This window comes from Leiobunum rupestre, chromosome 2 (genome assembly GCF_980474605.1).
Source record: "Leiobunum rupestre chromosome 2, qqLeiRupe1.1.hap1, whole genome shotgun sequence".
Classification (NCBI taxonomy): Eukaryota; Metazoa; Arthropoda; class Arachnida; order Opiliones; family Sclerosomatidae; genus Leiobunum; species Leiobunum rupestre.
The window spans coordinates 23,851,480-23,877,820 of record NC_143385.1 but is presented as its reverse complement, the minus strand read 5'-3'; the positions used below and the strand labels follow the sequence as shown (position 1 = coordinate 23,877,820).

The 26,341-nt window shown below is 35.7% G+C and overlaps 2 protein-coding genes across 7 annotated transcripts in view; one reads left to right on the top strand and one right to left on the bottom strand.

The window, feature by feature from the left end:
- Positions 1–26,341, top strand: part of rg (A kinase anchor protein rugose) — a 195,719-nt gene that overhangs the window by 109,881 nt on the left and 59,497 nt on the right. The gene's annotated exons all lie outside the window — the stretch shown is intronic.
- On the bottom strand, positions 9,173–11,767 carry LOC149956604 (protein mab-21-like 2). Its single transcript, XM_090164713.1, has one exon. It carries the CDS (start codon positions 11,276–11,278, stop codon positions 10,181–10,183), a length of 1,098 nt encoding a protein of 365 aa, XP_090020839.1. The 5' UTR covers positions 11,279–11,767; the 3' UTR covers positions 9,173–10,180.

The window sequence follows — 26,341 nt, the reverse complement described above, 5'->3', positions numbered from 1 at the left end:
AATCCCAAGGGATTTGTGTGTATTCGTTTCACGTACTGTATCAATCAAGGCCTCGGAAGTGGGGCATTAGCGCTTTTTAGTGGGTTTTGGCGATTTTCGCCTTAAAATCTACATACTTTTTTTTAAAATTAAGAGTGTTAGTTGAATATTATATTTTTAGTTAGTACTGATGATTTCTGAACTACGTTTTCGGTTGCATTAAGAAATTTTATTTTTAAGTTAGATTTCGGGGCAATTTGCGGGACCGCTCAACCCGCGTACGCACTATTGTCATATATTAATTTCGTGACATTTGATACAGGCGACATCTAACTCGTTCGCGTTTATTAGTTAATTAGTCTAAAAATCAGGATAATGTCAGCTAATTTTAAAAATTCATCTAAAAATCAGGGAAATGCCGGGGAATTTTAAAAATTAGTCTAAAATCAGGGAAATGTCAGGTAATTTTAAAAATTATTCAAAAAACAGGGGAATGTCGGGGAAATTTTAAAATTAGTCCAAAAAACAGGGAAATGTCGGGAATTTTAAAAATTAGGGAAATGTCAGTTAATTTAATTACGGTTGCAAATAGTAAACCATTACTAAAATATATGTTCAAAAATTACAAATATGGCATAAAATAAGCGGGGGGAAATCTCCGGAGATGGTCAGGAAAATCCTGGAAAAATACGGCAGTTTGAATTTGAAAAAAACTGGCAACTCTGTCTGAAAATCAGTTCGCTGATTTAGTTTGCTAAATGTCGTACTTATTTCTGTTATGTTACTTTTGAGTATAAGGAGATGGATACTTATATCGTAAGAGGCGCGTTATATACTTGTGATTTGAGTCCAGTAGCGAGACGCCGAAACCCGGATTCGTTTAATGGCGTTGTGTGTTTATATTAAGTGTCAACGCATCCTCACCGCAGACGCTTCCGAATTTACGACATTTTCGCGCCAGGGCTTCCATTTTTCGCCACGACAGAAGCTGCGGTTCCAATATTTTGGGCGTGCACACCTCCGTGCCCCTCTCGCCATTAGACTAATTGTGGCCTCTCTGCAGTACCCGTCTGGGACATTACACCGTTGGGAATTATCGCGCTCGTTGCGAAAGCGAATTTACTATGCGTCGTAAATATATTATTTCGAATTCTAGTCCACATTCATTTAGGCGGTCTACAATTTATTAGGGTTGGCTGATTTAAAAAATTTATATATATTTTTTTAAATCGTTGATTTAACTCATAATTTTTAAATTAAGTTATTTTTTTAATAAAATCGTTGATTTTGTTTTGGACATTTGTCTTGAAAAATCATTGAGGTTGGCCAGGAATCAATTTCTCTACTTGGAATGCTTATCCTGGCGTATCGCGTATGGTAAGATCACTCTGACGGTTTTGGCCCCGCCTCCGAGAAAAAAAAATCCCCTCTGCGCGCGCTCCCCTCTCACGTTGTTGTTTGTCAAGTTAACAGAGGGACGTCAAAAAAACCGTCAGCCACATCGAGACAGAAATCTACCGCGATAAGCATTCCAAGTAGAGGTATGGATTCCTGGGTTGGCTGATTGACACAACTATATATTAGAGCTTGGGAAGTGTGGGACATCATTTAGTTAGCTCATTCAACTTGATTAATCAGGGGTGAGAATATGTGTTACAGTAACATCAACGGGGTGATATTTGGGGATAGAGATGGGACACCCGTGGCGGAAGTATGACACCCATCCGTTGGGGGATTGGTGGTCGTCCTCACACGGCCATCCACAAACTGCTTCCCAGACGCTAGGCATTACCGGACCACGTAACTAGTCTAGGCGATTTAAAGAAACTAGTTGTGATCATCATGACTTTTGAATCAAGTGATATTTTTAATTTAATTATTTTTAATCGTTGATTCCATTCATGATTTTTCAAGTTCTTGATTTAATACTTTGTTTTTAAATCAAGTTTTTTTTTTAAATATAATCGTTGATATGATTCTAGCAAATGTTCTTTAAAGTCATTAATCATACTTTTAAATCAAGTGATTTTTAAAATTGTTGATTTATTTATTTTATAAATAAAATCCTTGATCGCCTAACATATTTCAATGTATTAATAAAAATGACCAGAAATAGGTTCCAAAAGTCAATTTCAATAAAAAGTCAATTTGGGCAAACTAAAAACATTGATATAGTAAGGATTTATATAATAATTTAGATGAAATAATTGTTTAAAGAACATCATTGATTCAAATAACTAATTTTTTTATAAATATCTAAACAAAATTAATATCTTGTTTCATTTTAGAGTATATAAGCAAATTTTATATCAGAAATAGTCAGGGAATTTTATTAACTAATAAAAATGTAATTTTTTGGTTGCAAATGGAAAAGTTTGATGAAATATTGGTAAAAAAAATGTAAATTTTTTACCTTAAGCCAGTGTCGGCTCAACGTGTAGTAACTCAGTTTTCAATAGATGTCGGTAACGTCGAAATTAAAAAGGCGGTACTTATAGGTACCCCTAGCGTTGATTTTATCGTTTGTAAATTGGTCATTATCATAAATTACAGTAATTATAAACAATATTTTTACATGGAATATATAATTTAGGTTAAAGTCCACTAAATAGAGTATAATTTGTCTAACTATAATAGTCTACAATGGCTCTCTGACGACGTTATCATTTGGCTATTTTAAATTATAGCTCCTTTTGCCATAAATAGATGGCACCACGTTCTCCAGTAAAGTCGCGTTTTTCATTGAATCGGATAAATTCATGGCCATCTCTAATAACAGAGACATTTTCATAATACAGGTGGCCATGATAGAGCCGCCTCTTGCTTTAAAATAAGTCAGTGATAATTTGGAAATGGTTAGGAAATTTGAATATGAAAAATTGGTTGAAACCCCTTATTGGAAATTTCATAATATAATAAGACTGTTGTGTTTTTCTTATTTTACGAACGACCCCGGTACCGAAACAAAGAGACTGGTTTCTCTTTATGTATATCAGTTGATTATACATAACGGGTTTTCAAATTCCACCTCGAGGCGTTTGTTGTGTCAGCTGGTTACAACACCGAGCGGTTATTAGAACGCTTTTACACCCTACTTTATTTGAATGTGATAGATTTGTTTGCTTTTCCCGGGTTTGCAATATAGAATCTGCTGTTTTATTTTAAAGTAATTGTATCTTTGGTATTGTGTCCAATAAGTCACTCTACAATTACAAACAAACTTTATTATATATCTCTAAGGGATAACTATTTATTTTACTATATCGCTAATGTTATTTGCCTGAAACACGTGCCTTTTTCAAAATACTTTTCGAAAGATCTCAATAGTAAAGGTGTATTAGGTATATTCATTGGGAACAATATTTAAGAAAATATCGCAGGCAGCTCAGTGGTACTACAATTCCTATTAAATGCTATTATGTTTATATCTACCCTATTCTTTTAATTTTTTTGTTCAAAATGCGAGCATCGACATGAAAATTAAAAACATCCGCTAGGCCTAACACGAGTTTTTCTCCTAGACGCAAAAGTTATCCGTTAGGCCTAACACGAGTTTATCTTTTAGATGCAAATTTATCCGTTAGGCCTAACACGAGTTTCTCTTTTAGACGCAAAAGTTATCCGTTAGGCCTAACACGAGTTTCTCTCCTAGACGCAAAAATCCGTTGTGGCGTTATTGCCTTTTTACAAGGACCACATAAAGAGTATCTTAAACGTACATACTCCCCGTATTAATAGCTCCCATCGAATCGCTGAATTGGTTGTATGGAAGCGTCTATTTGCAGCGTACACGGGATAATCTTTAAATTAAGTTATTCAACATGATTTAAAGGCCATTGAATTTTTATTATATTGCCTCTTTTTTTCAGCGAGTGAGGGCCTAGGAAAGTTGATATTTTCGCAGTTAATGAGACTTTTTTATCTCCAGAAAGGAGTGTACCCAGGAGGGAGCAACGGTGGGGTGGTTTAATTGACCCCCGATGATATTCAGCGCACGATTTGGCGATTTATTAGATGGTTTGATTTTGATTGGGTCGCACCCCTTCTCAATTCGCGGTCACAATAACCAGCCCCCGTTCGTTTTAAACCCGCGTCTTGTATAGCCCACGATTACCTTCCTTGCCTTAAAGAGAGTTTAAATTAGCAGCGAAGAAATTCACGGTTTTACCGCTTGGAGCGCTGTTGATTGACTTTTAGTTTAGTGTGAAAAGTCAGTGGGAGCCTTATTCCAAACGCCTATTTTCAATAAACGTGTATAAGTATAATATAACATGATATAATATAACAATATAATATAATATATAATTATATAACATAATATAATATATTATTATAATATAACATATGATAACAATATATAATATAAAATATATTATATAATATAACAATATAAAATATATTATATAATATAACAATATAAAATAATATATTATACTATAACAATATAAAATAATATATTATACTATAACAATATAAAATACTATATAATACTATATTATATTATAATATAACAATATAAAATATTATATTATATAATATAACAATATAAAATACTATATTATATTATAATATAACAATATAAAATACTATATTATACTATAATATAACAATATAAAATACTATATTATATTATATAACAATATAAAATATTATATAATAATATATTATATAATATAATAGATATTCTTCTGTTTGCGAAACGGTAAAGCAGACGAATTTAAAGTAATTACTTGTGTTTTATAAACGAAGATGGCGCTATATGGAATGGATCTATTGTCACGGAAAATGTGGTTTATAAATAGTATGCAATGAAATTACTCTCCCAACAAATACTACCTCAGTAATTGTCAAAACATTCATACTCCTCGTTAAGCCTTTGCATCCCTCTTAGCCTTATTTTAAAGGGCTGGAACCCTGCGACGCGAATTGGCGGTGGCCTAATGATTCTGAACTGGGGAGAGCTTCGCGGTTTTCATTAGTTTAATGATTACCTTTTTTATTGAGGGGCGTTTTAAGATTTAAAAAAATTTATAGTTTTTTTGGGGGTAGACAAATTCTCGTTCTCCCGTTTGATTTATTGTTTTAGAGGGGTTCTCCTGTTTTTTTTACGACCAGTCCGTGGGTACTCCTGGGTTTCGAGACCAGTTTCACGGAGTCGCCTATGGACGCCGCCATTTTCGTAATGGCGCGTGCTGTCACGGTGCATTTTGAATGGTTTAAAATTAAGATGGCGGCGCTGGGAAGCTTCTCCTTAGGTATTTTATATTGATGATTTCGCTTAATTGGATCTTTTCGTCTCGTTATACTTCGATCTAGTTATCTCTCTTTCAATTTTGTAATAACGGGCGACTAATCTGACGTGTGCTGCCATGGCCTCTACCAGATGGTTTCTCTATTCTTTAGCGGGAAAGGTCGGGGAATTTTTAGCACTAGTTGAAAAGTTGGGCAATTTTAAGAACTAGTTATAAATAGGGGTAATTTAAGGCTCTAGTTATAAAGTCGCTGAATTTTAAGATAAAGTTATAAAGCCAGGAAATTTTTAGCACTAGTTATAAAGTCGGGAAATTTTTGTATCTAGCTATAAAGTCGGGGAATTTCAAGCTGTAGATATATAGCAGGGGAATTTAAAGCTCTAGTTTAAACGTCGGAAAATTTTTAGAATAGTTATAAATTGGGGTAATTTAAAGGTCTAATTATAAAGTAGCTGAATATTAAGCTCTGGTTCAAAAGTCGGGGAGTTTGAGATCTAATTATATAGTCGGGGAATTTAAGCACTAGTTTTGAAGTCGTGAAATTTTCAGCACAATTTAAATCTCGGTAAAAATTATCAGGGAAAATCCTGTAAAATTCAGGTAATTTAAAAGTACAAAACTTGTGGCAACCCTGCCCGTTCAATTCGCTAACCATCGTCGCCATAAAAAGTATCATAGTTTAATTTAATAGTTTATTTTTCAATCAAATATAAATTTCTATAGTTTACCGAAGGACTGACCACTCCCGGTTAGCGGTCTACACTACACTAAACTGATTACAGATGTAGCATTAGCAAAGGTGGTACTTATTTGTACATATGAATACAGAGTATTAGGTAGTAGTTATACCTCATAATTTTTTATGCCCAAAATTTGGATAGCGCGTAAATCAGGGAAAAGTCGGAGAATTTTAGAATCTTTTAGAAAAATAAGATATGTTATATTTATCTTGGATATTTTATGATGGTTATTTCAGGGTTGCCACACGTCAGGGAAATTAGGGAAAAGTCGGGGAATTCAAGAATGGACCTAAAAAGTCAGGGAAATGTCAGGGAATTTTTAGAATTTATAAAAAGTCAGGGAATTAAATTTTTTCTTGGCACTTTTTTAAGGTTATTTTTTCGACCAGATCTATGACAAATTCTATGATTATCATTTATTTCCTTGAAAGTTTGGCTAATTTTTTCAACATTGCAATAACCTTTTTACTGAAATATAAGTTCATTAAAATTTATTAACTTCTGATAAAACACAAATATAAAATAAAAATTTGGCCCTAAAATGTCAGGGAAAATCTCTTAAAATGGTCAAGGAAAACAGGGAATAGTCAGGGAATTTGAATCTCAAAATTTTGTGGGAACCCTGTATTTTATTATAGTTATGTGACAAATTATGTTTTTTTTTAATTAACTATTAATTCCTTAACGGATGTGTTCGATACCTTTTAATTTGGCCTTAAGAAGGTTAGTAAAAATCTCTAAAAATGATCAAGGAAAAGTCTGAGAATTTCAGTCTGTAAATAGTGTGATTTTGAATGTAACTTACGGACTTTACACTCAAGCTTCATAATACTGGTAGATAATAAATTTCACCTAATTCTAATCTAATAACATTTAGCATATTACTTTATTTAGCAGACTAAATTTTCATATAAAATTAGCGATATTTTATACGTCTGGTATTTCGTTCGTTTCATTGAGAAAACCTGGTTTTAAAGATTAGGTCTATACACAAAAACATGTTTCTCGACTTTTTGTCAAATTTCTTCCAAATAATCTTAAATAGGTCGTGATAAATTGAAAAAAATAACTTCAAAAAAATAATTTTAATGAAATCTTTCGTGTAGCGTTGTACTGGAATTCCTGGAAATGTCAGGGAATTGAATATGGGTCTAAAAATCAGGGAATTTTAAAAAGTAGTCTAAAAATCAGGGAAATTTAAAAGGTAGTCTAAAAATCAGGGAATTTTAAAAGGTAGTCTAAAAATCAGGGAAATGACAGGGAATTTGAATATTGGTCTAAAAATCAGGGAATTTTAAAAAGTCCAAAAATCAGGGAAATTGAATATTGGTCTAAAAATCAGGGAATTTTAAAAAGTCCAAAAATCAGGGAAATTGAATATTGGTCTAAAAATCAGGGAATTTTAAAAAGTCCCAAAATCAGGGAAATTGAATATTGGTCTAAAAATCAGGGAATTTTAAAAAGTCCAAAAATCAGGGAAATTAAATATTGGTCTAAAAATCAGGGAATTTTAAAAAGTCCAAAAATCAGGGAAATTGAATATTGGTCTAAAAATCAGGGAATTTTAAAAAGTAGTCTAAAAATCAGGGAAATGAAACTGAATTTAATCTCGGTTTCAAAATCTAGGTTAAAAAATAAATAATTTTGGAAAATATCCAGAGATGGTCAGGAAAACCTGTAAAAGTCAGGGAATTTGAATGTGAAGAAACTAAAGCAACCCGGTAATGTTATTCCTTTGAAACGTGAACCAAAGCAGGCTCCCGCTGATTTAATACGACTCGAATTAAACTAAGTGTTGAACTATAAACATCATATAGTAAATTCATAAAACTATTACATCTAAAATATAGGTTATAAATTAGTACATATCCTTACGCTGTGTGATTTACCCTTGGTTTAGCGTGAAATTCAGGGTTCACAGCGATCCTATAATTCCAATATTTTCCTGAAATGGTCATATAAAATCCTTTAATTCCATTTTTTATCCTATATTTCTTATATTTTGGGCATATTCGGTTAAATCCCAACTGATAAAATTTTAAAGATTTATACACCAACAACAAATACATCTCATTTGTTTATCATTGTTATGGCTGCTTTTAAATACACGCTACAACACTGGCGTATTTCTATATTTTAACCCGATAAAACTTATTTAAATTTATAATTTAGTCCACTAATTATCCTATCATTCGTATATCCGCGTCAATACATGTTTCATTTTAATGGCATACTTCTCTCTTAAGAGATGTATTAAAAATAATCATCATAAACCGCACTATTTCGTGACATTATTATCCCAGAAATGTCCAGTTGAATTTCCTTATTATTCCAATAATTTCCAGGGTTCGTACAGAACCTGGATAAGTCTGTAAAATGGAGGGAAAATGTCAGGGGTTCAAATAATTTCGTAGAAAGTCGGGGATAAGTCAGGGATTTTAGTTAGTCAACCAAACCACACATTAACAAATCATTTTTGACCAAAAATAGTATTTAAAATGTCCAAAAATATAACCAAAAAGGTCAGGAATATTGGCAAACATTGGTCAGGGATAACCAGGAAAAGGCAGGGATTTTAGATCAGAAATTTTCGTACGAACCCTGATTTCGTATTTTAGTGTAACGAAAAAACCAGGGTAAAATCTATTGTTGTTTAATTTTAAAGTTCGTTTTGCAGAAATTCTTTCGAGGTGACGATTCTGTTAAACCCATCCTGAAATATGTTAAAGAAAATAGCACAATGTTTCACTAGACAATTTCATTTTTTAATTTTACTATTTACATTCATAAATTTCCATTTAAACAACTGCTGGGGGAAATCGTTAAATATATCTATCATGCAATTTTAAAAAATTGTCCAATAATTGGAGAGCATGCTTTGGAAAAAAAATTACGTTAACATAAAATTTCTGTAACTAATAATATTTTATTTAATTTCATTTTTTTATTCATTTGAATTACGTTAATTTGGTTTTATTATATGTTATTAGTGAAAATATAATAAAAATTTTAAAATAAATTTGGCATTTAGCGTTAATCGTAAACTTAAGTACGATCAATACTTTTTAAAATTTAAAATGATAGTTTTGGCCATTTTAAATAGAAATTGCTAAAGCTAACAACGTTTCATTTTATTTTGCTTAAGATAATTCTATTCTATAAATGAAAATATTATTCGTAATAACCTAAATTTGGCATGTAGAGAATCAATCTAAACAAACTAAAAATACGAACAAATTTTATTAATTTAACATTTGTTTTCAAAAGTATGCTCCTCAATTTCTATAGTTATCTTAATTATTTAAATTTTTTACGCAATTTTTAAATTTTTAACAATTTCACTTAAGAACATTGACGCGCGTAAACTTTTATATAAAAGTCAATGGGCGAAGAAAAATAAGAGAAATATTTCGGTTTTTTTTTAAACACCGTCCTTAATCTAAAATATTTCGACAGCAAAGAATTCACTTAAATCACTATTTATCTAAAAACCGGGTTTTTTGAATTTTCGTCGAGCACGGAGTCAAGTTCTATCCACGCGGGAAGAGATCGTCCACGGCGAAAACATTCGGTACATAGCTTTTAAGGTACCGCTCGGGATGTACCACACACGTCCATCGGGGGGAAAACCAGAAAAAAAGCAATATTGATAATCCCTATGTAATGAAACAGGATGCAATTTGGCAGAATGTTATAAGATCTTCCTTGACCTTTTTTGTTTAAAACTACTTTTTAATTTACGTTATTTCATTTCTAATTTCCTAAAGACAAGCGGTCACTTCTCTTTACTAGTAAAACGAAAGGGTAGTCACTTTAGAAAATAGCTGTAGAAAACGTTGACGCAAAATAAGTTAAAATCATCGAGATATTCTTAAGAAAATAGATTTAAATTACTTAAGAAATCAGTTTCAATTATGAGGTATGTTTTAAAGAAATTTTTGTTTGAAAATTTGGAGAATGTTAAAATCACCGAAAATTTGGAGAAGTCGTTTTAAATCACCGTAATATGAGTTTAAATCGGTGACAATGCGCGCAAATTCTTTCCGCGTGACTACCCCATCGTATTAGAACACTCGGACGAAAAACAAACTGCTTAATGCGGAGAAAGAGACGTAACTGAATTCGTAAGAATATTTATTTTGGGTATTAAATAACAACGGCGGAAAACGTAAAAAGTTCCTTAATATTGAAAGTTCGTTTCGAAAGGCCTTATAGTTTTTCGAGCGATCTGGGATTGGTGAGTAACTCCCGGGTCAACCTCCAGCACTGTTTAGCGGCGTTCTCTAGGCTCGTGGCGGATTTCCCTTTGAAGAGGTCCAACTGCGGCAAGAAATAGTGCGGACATCGTCGGCACTGCAAACACGAAATCAGCTGCAAGAGGATCCCGTTAATGCGGTCGCCGAGACAGGTCTCGTCCCACTCGATCTCCCTCGGGTGCTTCTCGCACTCGTACAAGAGCAGCGTCTTCAAGTGGTAGCTCGTGACGGGGTTCCCGGGCAGGTCCAAGTGCCGGTCCCTGAGCGTGCGCAGGATGCTGAGGCATTTCTTGCGGCAGCCGCCTTGGAGCAGACGGTTCTCGGCCTCTCCGAAGTTGAGGACCCAAGCGTCGCCCTCCATGGAAGACTGCTTCCCTTGCAGCGTGATGCATTCTTTGGACAAAAGGTCGAAGCCCTCCGCTTTGACCTCGGCCACTAGGTTAGGGTTGGGCCAAGGGATGTGCGGCACCGGCCAGTGGGCGGCCGAACGTGGCCACAGACCGCTGCAACGGAAAGCCGGCGTGATTTGCACCACGAACCGCTCTCGAATGCGCAGTTTCACCTCCGTCGTGTCGGCCACCATTTTGACCACGTCCCGGTAAGCGGACTTGTCGCAGGCTTGCGCCACCAGCGTTTGGAAGCGAGATCTGATTTTCCTGGCGGACAAGTACCCGGACGCCGTGATGAATTCGACCCAGAGCGACATGGATCTCTTGCGCCCGTCGCTCAGTTTGAGGACGGCGCACCCGGGCAGACTGCCGTCGTCGACGAAATTGAAGACGCCCATTTGATTGAGGAACAAGACCACTTCGAACTCGGTCGGCGAGATGACCTCGAAGCCGTCGTAGCGGCTGTTGCATTCCGTCAGGGAGCTGATGAAGCGCGGCTCCTGGACCTCGACCTCTTTGAGGACGTCCTGGACCACTTTGCACACTTCGCGGACCGTTTTGGCGACGGCCGCCTTCCGCCCGTGCACCCGTTCTCCGTAGAACTTATTCAACTGGTACAACAACTTGGACTGAGCCGCCATCATGTCGGACGGGACCAACATTCTGGACCAGGCTTCCGTTTTCTCCTCCGACGCGTTATCCCAAAAGAGCGGCTGCTGTGGCGCTTCCGTTTTGCCGCCTCGAAATGGCTCGCGATCTCGCGCGATTAAACTAGGCCGTATTTTTATCGACGCTGCGTCATCGCGTAACCGGAGTAGCGCGCGCGGTAAAAATGACTGTTTCACCTGTATTAAGTATTAATCGAAGCGTGGCTGGGAAGCGGTCTACGCGGGGGCTGGCGCTTTACGGAAGGGAGAAAACGCGTCGACCCTCCCCTGTTATTTACGCTAATATCGGTAGACTCGTCGATAATAACGGCAGACCGGAGGCCGTACGCGCGGGCGTTCGTGCCGCGAACTCGATGCGAGGACGCCGCTTGTAAATCTCCGCGCACCCAGATCCCAGACAGCCAGCCAGAGAGCACGCGGACAGAATCCGCGGAGTGAATTTTCTCTCCAACGTCAGACGACTAGCGCTCGGGTTCTTGCGGGGAAGACCTGACGAAGAAGTCCTCCGAAGGCATTTCCAAACGGCCTCTCTCTCTCGCAAATATAGGCGGTAATAGGCGTGGTCCGAAATCCCGAGACCCGCGGCTGTGTCCCCCCGGTCCGACTTATATTCCGTTCCCCCCTCTTGGCCCGGTTGCGTAAAAATCCGTCCGTAACCGCCGTCGTCTTATAATCCCTTCGCAAACCCCGCCCCCTGGTGAGGAGGTTCTAACGCGTTCTCCCCCCCCCGCGTTCAATCGAAAGATCGACTAGTGCCGGAAGCCGCCGTTTCGGGAAGAAGCGCGCGGCCTTTCCCTTCCCCCTTCTTTCCTTCCCCTTTCCCTCCGCGCGGCCTCCCCTTTTCCCTCCCCCTTTCTCTCCACGCGCGCTGTCTCTCTCGGAAATCGCGACAGTCAGGCGCGCGCTCAGATTTATTCGGCGTAATTTCGGCGTGCGCGCGCAGTGAAATCCGGCCTTACACCGGCGTCGGCGTTCCTCAGGGTGCCCTTCCCAGACATCTGCCGCTTCGAGTAAGTTCAGGATTTATCACGTTGCACCTTGTCCTCGAGAAACCGAGCCAGCTAGCCAGGGGGAATGGCTAAAACAGTGACCAATTTGCTAACTAGGGAATATTTCGTAAACAATGGGGCTGTCTTCAATTTCCCTTCGCAGCCAGAAATATCGTTCAGTGTGCAATTTATAGGCAACCGAGTTCTATTAACGTTGACGTTCTTTGTCTAATTTGATGGGTGGATTTAATCTGGTGTGCTTATTACGTGGATATTTTTAGTTGGTTTCGGAACACCTCTGGCCTTAAATCTAATTATGCTGGTCGTATTTTAATCTATTTGTCGTTGCTGCGTTTATAACCATAACTATCACTACGCCCCGTTTGGCTCGCCATTGAAACTTAGAAATTAAGCGGTTAAAGTAGACGCTATTAGTTTTTCCCGAGGGGGTTTGTCACGCGTAAAATCTTCGTACACCTGATTACTGATTTTCGAAAAACATTTCCCCGAGGGGCTGATCACTCCGCGTAATCGGTGTACAGAGCCGTACCTTTGACTGTACTAATGGGACTACGCGTAATCTTTGAAGTCCCTGCCTTTGGCAGTGCTAATCTAAGTGTAATCCGGTGTACAGACTTTCTAAGAGTGGTTAGCCCCTCGGATTTCCCGTGATTACCGACGATTTGTACACCTGATTGCCTAAGTGACTGCCCCGACGGTTTTCCCCATCGCTATTGGTAAATTTGACTTGATACTTGCATTTTAATATATTTGTTACTTCGTTCGCTTATATTTTTAGAAGTTTATTTGAGTAATAATTTTCTTATAGCGTCTGCTAGCTAGCGCCGTTACGCCACCTAGACTCGTTTCTGTCGCGAATTGAAATTATGAAAACGTGATTAAAATAATTAAATCGAGATTTGAATGATGAATCGAGTGGTCGTGGTAGAAAAGTAGTTCAATTTAGAGCAAGATCGCATTTATTTAATCTTCGAGAGAATGACTGTTTTAAGGCGATTCGCGGGCATCGTGATTACCGGCGTGCGCTTCAAGGCTGGCCAAATCGGCACGACGGGTGAACGTCTACGCAAAATACGCCTTAGCCTTGGTTTCCACTAGCGGGACTCAACTTCGGGACGTACCAAAGTTTTGACGCACCTAAAGAAAAATGCTAGTGGAAACCAAGCATTAAGCCTAATACAATATTTTGCGTCGCGGTTATCGCCGTCATGGAAAGAGAACCTGGCTTATTTAAGTTTTTACATTTCAAAATAAAACGCTTTTACAAGTATATATTACCACTTCTAGGCAAATCGCTGTACAGGTTTTATTTAAGCGTCTATTGAAATAGCAAAAAATACCAAAGATAGTACCATGATTAGTTTGTATCGCGTTATCTGTTATATATCTTGAATCTATTTGCGATGTAATAACGTAATTATTGTATCTGTTTGCTTAGGGTATTTACGGCCGTAAATTTATTCAAATGTTTTTGGCACTTTTATGCTAATTGACCAGAAATAATTTTAAATGTTAAAATTAGTTTAGGTTTTGTTATTTAATAATTGTAGCAATATATTATATTATATTATATTATATTTTATTGGAATCCTATAATTTTATAAAATTTTAAGCACTGTTTTTGGAATATTTTGGGTATTGGTAGGAATTGTAGATGAATGAGCTAATGCAGAGAATTTGAATCTGAAAGTTGTGTAGCAACCCTGTGTTGAATTTATTTTTTAAACGTGGTATATATATATATATATATATATATATATATATATATGTATATGAAATTAATTTTAATTGATATATTTAAAATTCTGTCATCTTAATTATTATATTGATTATTCTATCAAGATGCTTTGTTTAGAGGCGTAAATAAAACATTTTAATGAGTGCCACTTCTAAAAATTATCTAAACCAAAAGCTAGGTTTTTAAAAGCGCTTGAAATCCCCGGAGACAAAGTTCGGCGAACGGCCCCGGGTTGTAGGAACGGCGCGTTTTCATTTCTTTTATGTTGCCTATATTTATCACTAGGGGCGCTTATCATTTTGGGTATGACGTCACAACACACGTTATTATTTCCAACTAACTGACACATGTAGCATAATTATGGACATAACGTTTTAAGCAGACTATTAAGTTAATACAATTGGTGATAGTTTCGTGCTTTCGACCGATTCGCAGACAACAGCTGCGATATCTGAAACTGAGAAAATAATGGTGAAAAATCAGATATCAGATTATCTGCATTCACTTTCAGATATAATAATAGTAATAATAATAATAATAATAAAGGCACCACTTTAAGCCCAAATCATCGAGTGACTTTTTATGCTTTTAAACAGGCGGCCGGGTTACAATATTAGATCAGTTGATCTGAAATTAAACTAAATTATTTGTAAACCGAAACACAAGGTGAGCAACTTTCAGACGCTTCACACAGTTATCAAGTTTACCTATGCACCAATTAAATGCGTTTCGAAATTTTCATCACTGTTAATTTTTATAAGATAACTGATCAGATCGGATACTTAGGATAATGAATCAGATACAATTTGAAATCAGCGTAACTGAATGTTTAGTTATCTTTGAATTGCGACTCGAATAAGGCTGAACTAGTCTGATTTGCCTAGCCCAATCTTCAGATAATTACAACCTGAATAACATTAATAATTAACCGTTGGAAGCACTGAAATATTCGAACTTCGAAAACAGTATGTAATCAGACCGGTTCAATACAGACTATAGAGTCCGACGCAACGGATTCTTGAGCGCGACGCCGTGCTATTTCCCATTGTTTCCCAAAAAAACCAAAAAATATCCAATCCAGACAATAGACCTTTCCATAAAATGTTCCTTACGGTAAGAGGGGGAAATAAATCTGTTTTTGCAAGGATGATTTAGATCCACGTTATATATATTACCAGAAGAAAATGGGGGGAAGTACGTTTCTAGTCAGCTTTGGGAAGGCGTCACTTTTCACGAAGTTTCGCGCCAAAACGGTTTGGCGGGAAATCGCGGATGAATAGATCTTTTAAAAAATCAATTTTCTTAAATTGAACAATTGTAACATATCTCTGCTAATTGAGCTAAGGCGTATTTACTTTCGTCGTTTATAGCCGTGTTGAATCAAAACCAAAGTGGAACTACTTTTTCAGTTTGATTTATTATGCTTAAAAAGGCGTTTTCGTGGGTCACACGACGGCGGATTAAAATTAATCCAAGTAATATTAATAAATTTGTTATATCAAATGTTTAAAGTATAAAAGTTCTTCGTTTACTAGTCACAAAAGGAGATAATTTAAATATTTAAAATAACGAAAATATTCGCACGGTTTCGATGATGTTTAACAGTTTATAGCCTTATGAACTAAGACTTAAAAGGCCTAGGTTTTATTCAAATTAGGCCAACATGTTCAGCGGTTGGCCTACCACCAGGGTATTTGTGCTTCACTAAGTTAATTTAAAGGGGGACCGGCAGAAAAAAACCTAGGCCTTTAACATTTCATTGACAGCCACACTTTGAATTCCGAAGTCACTAAGCCTAACCCGAGCGCCGTGTAAAATGCTTGGGGAAATCGTACCGGAAAATGCAAAAAATACAGGCAAATTTTGTCTAGTCTTAGCGAAATTGATGGTGGCTGACGTAGAAAGAAACAGTGAAAGCACGTAAAAATATTTTATGGAAAAGCCTATTCTAGTATTCCAAAGCTATAACTCATGTTACATTTATTTCTAGTATTGTTTCAGTTCCTACTTCCTAGCTTGTATTTATTTATAATTAGCATTTCAATTTTGAATATTATTGTATCCATTTTTAAGGCTTACGCCGTTGAACGCTCTGAAAATAAGTAACGCCGCCGCCTACAAATTCACATCGACCTCGAACTTTAATACAGACCCAGCATTTGAAATTAAAACGTAAATTACATCAATAATAAGTTTATCTCTTAAGTCTTTGGAAATTAATATAAATTAAACCCGTGTCCGTTAATTATTTCTAAAATTAGCAATTTTTTCCCCTACTAATAATTAGAGGGTGTCCTGTGGTCACCCTGGGAGGGTCATGGTCATTCTGTCTCAGTATAAATAAAAATAGGATCTTGGTTGTAAACAGATAGGTCTACGGGCTTTCTTTGCCGATAAATTTTGTAAACAGCATCTTCAGACCTTTAGTAAGAACCAAATCCACCTGGTTTCGAGGGAGGAACGTTAAAGGCGGGAGATACGCTTGGAAACGGGCACCGTAAATCTAATCGCTGCGCAGAGGGAAAGAGAGATGGCGGGATCGATAAAAGAGCCTATTGGGACGCCACCGAAGATGCCCACTTTGGCTGTAGAGCACGCTCTTTGCCGAATGAGACGAAATACAAAAACAGATCCTGATGCCCTTACGAAAATGGAGAATCAAATTCCAAAATTATATCATTGTTCATACAGACCTAGAAAACACGTGTGGTAATATCATAAATGTCAGGGAATTCCCATTTTGTTAGTAAAGCACAGGGAATTTCCATGTTTTAGTAAAGGTCAGATAAATATTTGTGGTATTCCCTTGTATTAGTAATATTATGGGAAATATCTGTGGAATTCCCTTGTTTTAGTAATATTATGGGAAATATCTGTGGAATTCCCTTGTTTTAGTAATATTATGGGAAATATCTGTGGAATTCCCTTGTTTTAGTAATATAATGGGAAATATCTGTGGAATTCCCTTGTTTTAGTAATATTATGGGAAATATCTGTGGAATTCCCTTGTTTTAGTAATATTATGGGAAATATCTGTGGAATTCCCTTGTTTTAGTAATATGGGAAATATCTGTGGAATTCCCTTGTTTTAGTAATATTATGGGAAATATCTGTGGAATTCCCTTGTTTTAGTAATATTATGGGAAATATCTGTGGAATTCCCTTGTTTTAGTAATATTATGGGAAATATCTGTGGAATTCCCTTGTTTTAGTAATATTATGGGAAATATCTGTGGGATTCCCTTGTTTTAGTAATATTATGGGAAATATCTGTGGAATTCCCTTGTTTTAGTAATATTATGGGAAATATCTGTGGAATTCCCTTGTTTTAGTAATATTATGGGAAATATCTGTGGAATTCCCTTGTATTAGTAATATTATGGGAAATATCTGTGGAATTCCCTTGTTTTAGTAATATTATGGGAAATATCTGTGGAATTCCCTTGTTTTAGTAATATTATGGGAAATATCTGTGGAATTCCCTTGTATTAGTAATATTATGGGAAATATCTGTGGAATTCCCTTGTTTTAGTAATATTATGGGAAATATCTGTGGAATTCCCTTGTTTTAGTAATATTATGAGAAATATCTGTGGAATTCCCTTGTATTAGTAATATTATGGTAAATAATTACGGTGGCTATAGGATGACAAGGCCGTATGCGCTGTCTGATCCGTTTCTCGCAATAATCCTCAGTTTAATCCGATTTTAACGAACGTGTCTGGGTTTTACATTTTAGATCAGTTTTGAAGATCGGGCTTCAAATTCTCAGGAGATTTGTTAGCGAGGGATTTGAATAGCATTAAAACGATTTTACATATTGTATTCTTTATGCCCTGATGGTTTGTGTCAGGGTTTGCAAAATAAAGTAGGTTAAAAATTAGCTAGAGTTCTTGGCTAATTTTAAATTGAAAACAATTTGGTTTTCGTTAAATATGTAATATATCAAATTCAAGATCGTAGTTTCGTATATTTTTGTAGTCACAACATGTATGATATTAAATATATATTATATTTTTCGTACATTTTTCATAATTTAACATCTATGAAAAGCAGATAGTTGTTTTCATATATCTGTCTAAAGGCCTTTTCACACCAGCCAACTTTTTGACTCAACTCGAGTTGACTCATCTAGTTGGTTCGTGTTAATAAAAGTTCGATGATTTGATCCACCAAAAAAGTACGCGAAAAAAAATGGATCACTTATCCATTTTTGCTGACTCAGCATTTTTATTTGAAAAGTTGGCTCGTGTGAAAAGGTATTTAGTTTAACATATATGATATCCAAAAAATACTTATCATAGTTTAACATATATGAAATCCAGATAATATTTTCATATATCTTTTATTCTTTAACATATGTGTAAATTTTTCATACAGTCAGGGGGGAAATCGACCTTAATGCCCAAGGATACATACTTGGTCTAATTGTTTTTACAATGCTCCTAATTCCGCTCATATTTTGCTCTATTTTTGATTTACAATGTTCCCCAATTTCGCTCATTTTTTTGCTCTTTTTTTTGTTTTACAATGTTCCTAATTTCGCTCATTTTTAGCTCTATTTTTGTTTTACAATGTTTCTAATTTCGTTCACATTTCGCTCTATTTTCCCCTCTGAAAAATTTAAATCTCGTTCTAGCTGATTTTGAGATTTCAAAGTACGATTTTCGTGTTGTTTTCTGTGATTTTGACGAACATCGGTTCCTTCGTTTTTTAGCCTAGTTATTTGTGAGATTTCGTTGGGAGCCCCGAATTTCGGATTATTAAGAACCACGTTGATGTCCAATAGAGAAAGATTTCCGCGAAGATAAAGTCTTTTTTGGAGGGTAACAGGTACGTTTCGCTCTCGAGATGTTTGTCATTCCTCCGTCGAAAAAGGGAGGCGCGTACTTTGGAGGGAAACCAAGCGGAAACTTCTTCGGGATTAGACGATTATAATCTGGCCCGTTGCGGATTGAATGTCCGAGCCACGGATAGCCCCGCAGACGCCACGACGGCCTCCGCGAATGTAGAGCTAGAGGAACAAGCTGGCCAGAAGGCCAAAAATGGTCCGGTGATAGATTCGTGGAACCGAACACTGCGAGGAAAACAAAGTAATGTTATATTAATGTTCACTTAAATTTAAACAAAGTAATATTATAGTAATATTAACTTAAATTTAAATAATTTAATTCTTAATTTGAATATTTATTATTTGAATTTTGAATTTTAATAATCTTCATTTTAATTTAAAATTACTTTAATTTTTAATTTAATATTAATTTAATTCTTAATTTAATATTAATTTAATTCTTAATTTAATATTAATTTAATTCTTAATTTAATATTAATTTAATTCTTAATTTAGTATAGTTTAATTCTTAATTTAGTGTAGTAATTTAATTCTTAATTTAGTATAGTAATTTAATTCTTAATTTAGTGTAGTAATTTAATTCTTAATTTAGTGTAGTAATTTAATTCTTAATTTAGTATAGTAATTTAATTCTTAATTTAGTATAGTAATTTAATTCTTAATTTAGTATAGTAATTTAATTCTTAATTTAGTATAGTAATTTAATTCTTAATTTAGTATAGTAATTTAATTCTTAATTTAGTATAGTAATTTAATTCTTAATTTAGTATAGTAATTTAATTAATCATTTTAGTATAATTTAATATATATTTAATTTTAGCGACGAATTTTAATTATTATTATTATTTAAATATAATTTCATCAACGATGTCAACCCTACACGGAATTTATGAAAAGTGTCCCTTCATCAGAATATATGTGTGCGCCATCTATGACGCGCCGCGGTAAAAAGTCCCTCCTTTTCTTTGGTCAGTGAATGACAAGAGTGGATAATAAGCGTATGATCGCCGGGGCTACGATAAATCGCGGTTGAATGAACGCGCTCCGCGGGGTCCTCTTTCAAATGGACAAAAACCCACCCTCCCGAATACATATCTCTATAGAAGCCGTCGACAAGGGTCCCGATAATGGGGAACCTGGGCCTCCCTTCAACGCTCGTTGTCGCCTTCTATTCTACTTGATTCCTATGTTGTTCGCTTGTACCCTTCTTGATTCGTGTGTTGATGCTTTTTATTCGCGCAGTACTTCTAAAGAGCGCCGCGGCGTAAGCGGAAAAAACCCGCTCTATAGTGACCATCGACGCTAGTGTATATTGGGACATCAATGTGGAACCTTGGTCTCCCCAAAATATGTTGCTGGCAGCTAGGAGAACGCGGCTAGCCTTTAAACACGCTAACGCGGTGTTGTGTAAAAATTTCATTGGACGAGCCTTTACGCTGAACGTTTTACGGGGGGGGGGGACAATTTCGGAACTTTCCCCTTCCAGCGGCAGCAGGCACTAAAGCGTCTAACCAATGAAAACTGTACACGAGAAAATCCACGACTTTTGACGGGTTGCGATCTCCTTGTGTTTGGTGCTCCTAGCTGGCATCTAAACCGGCTTGATTCCTATGTTGTGTGCATTTTTATTCGTGCAGTACTTCTCAATAGCGCCGCGTCGTATGCACAAAAAACCCGCTCTCCGAAATACATATCCCTTAACTTAACTAAACCTATTTGCTCCCCGTTTTACTTGTAAAGAGCGTCGCGGCGTAACTTCTTACGGATCGACGAAAAGAATTCTTGCGCCCCAGGGCGCGTTTAAACTCGGTCGAATAAATTCGATCAATGGTTCCTTTTCCGATTGTGATAGAGGTTTTGTATCTGGGATCAGCCCCTCTTGGGTCCTGGTTTGTGTATTTTTGTATTGTAAATGGAAGCGGTGTCTTTTGGTTGGACGGTTGAAGTGGCGAGAAAGGGCTTTCTTTGGGGAAATCGCCAGAATGGAAATGTTTTCGCCGGAGTAATCTTCTTCCCTGTTTGCCCTCCCGACACGGAGATCGTCGGGAAAGACTTCCCAAAATTGGGTGCTTACCACGTTTGAGAAGGCCTCATTTTACCACTCTGTGACTGGGTTGGCTGATTTAAATTCATTAAATTGAGTTAAATAAAATAACATAAATTACAGCAATATTTTTACACGCGATATATAATTTAGGTTAAATATTTTTATATTTTGGCAACCCGGAAGCCGAAATGGGAAATTTTTAGACGAAATTAAAGCGACTCTTTTTTTCAATAGATGTCGCTAACGTCGAAATTAAAGAGGCGGTACTTATAGGTGCCCCTCGCGTTGATTGGATCGTTTGTAAATTGGTCATTATCATAAATTACAGCAATTATAAACAATATTTTTACATAGTATATACAATTTATTTTGAAGTCCACTAAATAGTGTATAAGTTGTCTAACTGTAATACTGTACAATGGTTCTCTGACGACCTTGTCATTTGGCTATTTTAAATTTTAGCGTCCTTGCCATAAAGAGATGGCACCACGCTCTTCAGTAAAGTCGCGTTAGAACTTGGGGAAAAGGATAAATTAACCGCCCAAAATTTCAATTAACCTTACAAAATTCGATTAACTTTTTAAATCAACGATATATTTAAAAAAAACATATTTTAATGAAATAATAAAACCTTTTCCATTCAGTGACTGATTTAAATAATTCAATTTAAATAGTTTAGTTTTTAATATTTTCGCTGTATTTTAATTTATTTGGAACCCGTTTTTTATATATAATAATATAATTATAATAAATAAATATTATTTCCAACGAATTACATTAGCAGCAAAGGAAGTTGAAATCTCATTAAAGATGTTAAATTAAATACGGATTTATATAAAACTAAATGAATAAAAAGTAAACAAAAATATATGTGGTGGTTACGTCACGGGCCACAGTTAGGGTTGGCAAGAACCAGCCAGACTGGATTAAACCACCCTGGTTTAAGCCGGATTTAACCACCAAATAAAATCCATGGTTAAAACCACTTTTTTTATAAAAAAAAATTGAGAAATTAATTAGAAACATTGACAAAACTTAACCTTCACTTTTTGTCGCGAGTAATGAGAGCTAACATATAAGCAATTAGGGTATCTTAAAATTAATTTTGCGCGTGAAAATACGCTGCCATGTTAGGGTATAAAAGCGGGTAAATAAGTCTGCTATACCTCACAATGTAAAGGTACTGTCACGCGCAAAAACGTAATTTTGAAATCGGGAAATTTGAGCAATGAGGGCTTGATATAAGCAATTTGATCATTTTTTATTAATAGTTTTAACCGGTTTAAACCACCGGTTACAACTGGTTTTAACCATACTGGTTTTTTCAATTTTTAAAAAAGTCGGTTTTTTGCCAACCCTGGCCACAGTACTATTATAATATTCTTTGCACGCGCTATATTCCTCTGGGGACTGTACTGCCGTGCAAAGCAGAAAAGCATTAACTACCAAATTTTCGATTTACAGATTTTGGTTTTATATGACCTTATTTTATACGTTAAATTCAATTTTGAATTTATAATTTTTGTTCATAGAGAAATGACTTGTTGCATTAGGTTTTGGCATTATTTTCAAACTAAAAACGCATTAATGTGTTTATTTTCTTTAAAAGTCAAATCAAGACGCCTAGTTTTCGCGTTTTAAGACATAAATAGTCCAACAGATACGTGGTAAAAAGCATTTTTTAACGATATTTCAGAAATATCGTTTGGCCTGTAAATTGTTTAGTACCAGAATGTAATTTGAGTTGAAAAATCCAAGTCTACTATATAATCTTGAAAGAAGTAAGTTGGGGTATCTTAAGGCAAAGAAAGTTTGAATTTCTCCATATTTTGGTTTTGGCTTTTGTGCTTTGCACGGCAGTGTAGCTTCGTAGACTTGTAAAAGTAAGAGCCAAATTAAAACAAGAAGGCCACGTTACTTCATAAAAAGTACTCCGTAACTTAAATAATATACGCGAAATTTCGTCCCAGCTAATGCATTCGTAGATACGCGGAAATTCGGCCATTGTCATAAATTAAACCCCCGTAATAAAACCAGGTTCTAATACAAACACGAGTCAGTCAGGGGTCCCGTTGGTGCACTGCCGGGGTATATTAATGAGCCGAGACCGACATTGAAGAGCTCGGCGCCATTTCAACCTTTGACCTCTTTGTTTATTGTCAAACTGTAGCGTATAGTCCCAGGTAAATTCCAGAGGTACCTTTTCCTGACGACGACCCGTCTGACCTCCAGCGACGATTTATGGAGTGTCCCCTGCGGGTGTCCCACGGTCGCCCAAATCGCCCCGCTGGTTCCCGCGCTGCCCCCGTAGACGCTTTCGAAACAGGATACTTCATAGTTTCTTCTTCGACCACCGAATAAGTAATAAACCAACGAAATATACCTGGCTTTTCTCTCTTTGTACTTGAGGTTGCCAGTTGGATGGTTTCCCAGCCACATTGGGCTGCTTTTAAATTCATGTTGGGCGGGTTTTGCGCTTGTTTTAGTAGGGTTTAGACTTAATGGTTAAAAATCGTTCTAATTTTTGAACGTTGAAATAAAAACGGTTTTGCCTTCAAACAGAACCATTCATAGTTCACACATTACTTGGAAAATGTCAGGGAATTTAACAATGCTTCCCAAAAAGTCAGGAAATTTAAGAATGTTTCCGAAAGAGTCTGGGAAAATTTAGGGAATTTAAGAATGCTTCCGAAAAAGTCAGGAAATCTAAGAATGTGTCCAAGAAAGACAGGGAAAATTCATGGAATTTAAGAATGTTTCCAAAAAAAACGGAAAATTAATGGAATTTAAGAATGTGTCAAAAAAAGAGAGGGGGAATTCATGGAATTTAAGAATGCTTCCGAAAAAGTCAGGGGAATTTCATGGAATTTAAGAATGCTTCCAAAAAGTCAGGAAAAATTCAGGGATTTTAAGGATGCTTCCGGAAAAGTTACTAAAAATTCAGGGAATTTAAGAATGCTTCCGAAAAAGTCAGGGAAAATTCAGTTATTTTAAGAATGCTTCCGGAAAAGTGGATGGAAATTTTAAAATAACCCAAAAAAATTCATACAAATTTTTTATAGAGGTAGTAAAATGCATATTAAATATTTAGCAAGATTTTACCCCAAACCATTAATTTTTTCTACGAAAAAGGTTAGGGAAAATTGCGCAAATAGATCAGCGAAATTAATTCCGTAAATTTTGTACGAACCCCGAGGGGCTGATCACTCCGCGTAATCGGTGTACTGACCTGTAGCTTTGACTGCACTAAAATGATTACGCAAGTGAGTACAGATTTAGCACTACCAAAGACTGTACTCATTTTCATATTTATGTAATCGGTGTACAGATTTTCAGAGAGTGGTTAGCCCCTCGACGAACCCTGCCATTATACTGAAATAGAAGTACGAAGTCTGTTAAAAGTAAAATAAAAATTAAAATAATATCTGATTTTCGCCTTACTTAGGGAAAATATTGAATAATAGTCAGGGAATATAACTGAAAATATTGTGGTAACCCCGTTGGGCTATTTGTGTGCTGGTTTTATTTCAATTTTCGTCTGCGAGAAAAGTACCTGGCAACGCTGCTTATTCCAAAGCGTAGCGGGTAGACAGACGTTCCCCCAAGACAAGCGTGAGTAGTGATCAAGTTGGCAGATAGAGTTCGAACCACGCTGAGTCTCCCGCTGGCAGACGACTCTAGATTCTCGATTGTGGGTTTTCTGTTTCGTACATTAAGGTACTTGTCCTTGCGCCGATGTCCGTTGAAATATTACCCACAGGTTAGTTAACCTAGCGTCCATCATCCTCGCTACTGCCATGACCCGCTCTGTTGTCGTTGAGGTAACCTCTTGACATCGATGTAAAATATGAATTTGTTTTCAAGACAGACAAACGAAACCCGATTTAAAGTTTGAAGGCAAGATTTTACGTTACTATGTCCCGGGAATTAGAGAAACCAGTCTAGTTGTACGTCAATTGAAGATACGGATATTAATGGATGTCTTATTTATAACAGGGTTGTTGGTTTTTTTATTTAAAAATGATGATTTATGTTCATCAATTATACCAGAAGTAAATGAACTGAAGTTATCAGACCGCTATATTTCTCATACTAAGCGCATTTTCCATATGAGATCTTCCTTTAATCGACGTTTTCAAATTTCGCGCCTTCATTGCTCCACTATCGCCATCTATCTAATGTGGATATCCTCAATTCCCTAGCGCAATTTGTGGCGGGAACTAAAGGGGGTGGAACTCCGATGGATTTTCATCTCCCCACGTTAAGGAAAATGCCTTTTCAAATTTTGGCCCTCTCCTATAACTTCGGTTCATTTACTTCTGATTATACTTCATTTCATTTCTTTGAATTTATTGTCTTTTTAACGTTTTTAGTCTTTCTCTTGATAAATTGCTTTATCATTAACATTTATAAATACGTGACCTCCCGTACTTTATAGAAACACCTATTGGTATTAATTAAAACTGATTAAAAATCAATTAAATAAAAATAAAATCAAATATAGGTTTAAAAAAATGTTTAAAAAATCAGATTAAAAAATTAAATATTAAAAAATCAAGTATTAATAAATAAGATATTAAAAAATCAAACATTTTAAAAATCAAACATTTTAAAAATCATATATTTCAATAATCAAATATTTTAATAATCAAATATTTTAATAATCAAATATATTAAAAACCAAATATTTTAATAATCGAATATTGTAAAAATCAAAAGCTTTAAAAATAAGAAATTATAAAAAATCAAAAGTTTTAAAATCCTATTTAAATCAGATCGATCTTTTAAAATTTTTTATTAAATTCAAAACCGTGATCAACCCTGTTTAGAAGTGTTTATATAATAAGGATTCACATTTTATCGTGAGCTATTTCCTCCCCGGTTGAAGATTTTCCAAACATAGTAGCGAAAATGCAGTATCCAAACTTGCCATCTCACTGTAGTCTATTTTCGCCACGTGCGCCGTGTAAATTGCAAAAGCGTTACTCTCGAGATTAGCACTTTGGCTCTCTCAAGCTGCGAATGATGTGCGCTTTCGCCGAGGTAATTATAAACTCATTTCCACAGAGGGAAGCTGCAGCTTTTAAGGGGGGGGGGGGGGGTGATGAAAGCGGCGTTTACCGAGTTTCGACATCTGTAACAAGCTGCTCAGAGGCTAATTTCACTTTTGAGATCAAAATACCAGTTAGTAGAGCTGTAGCGTTGATTTTTTTATTAAAAGAAAGGGGCCTCATAAAATGTATGTTAAAATTGTCCATAGCTCAATTTAATAACAATATTATGGTATTAAAGACTAAGAATTAATTTCACCGGTTATTATTCACTACATACAGATCGTGCTCCAATCACTAATTCAATTTTCAACAACGGAAAAACATTAGTACAATTTCGATTTTTAAATATTTTTGTG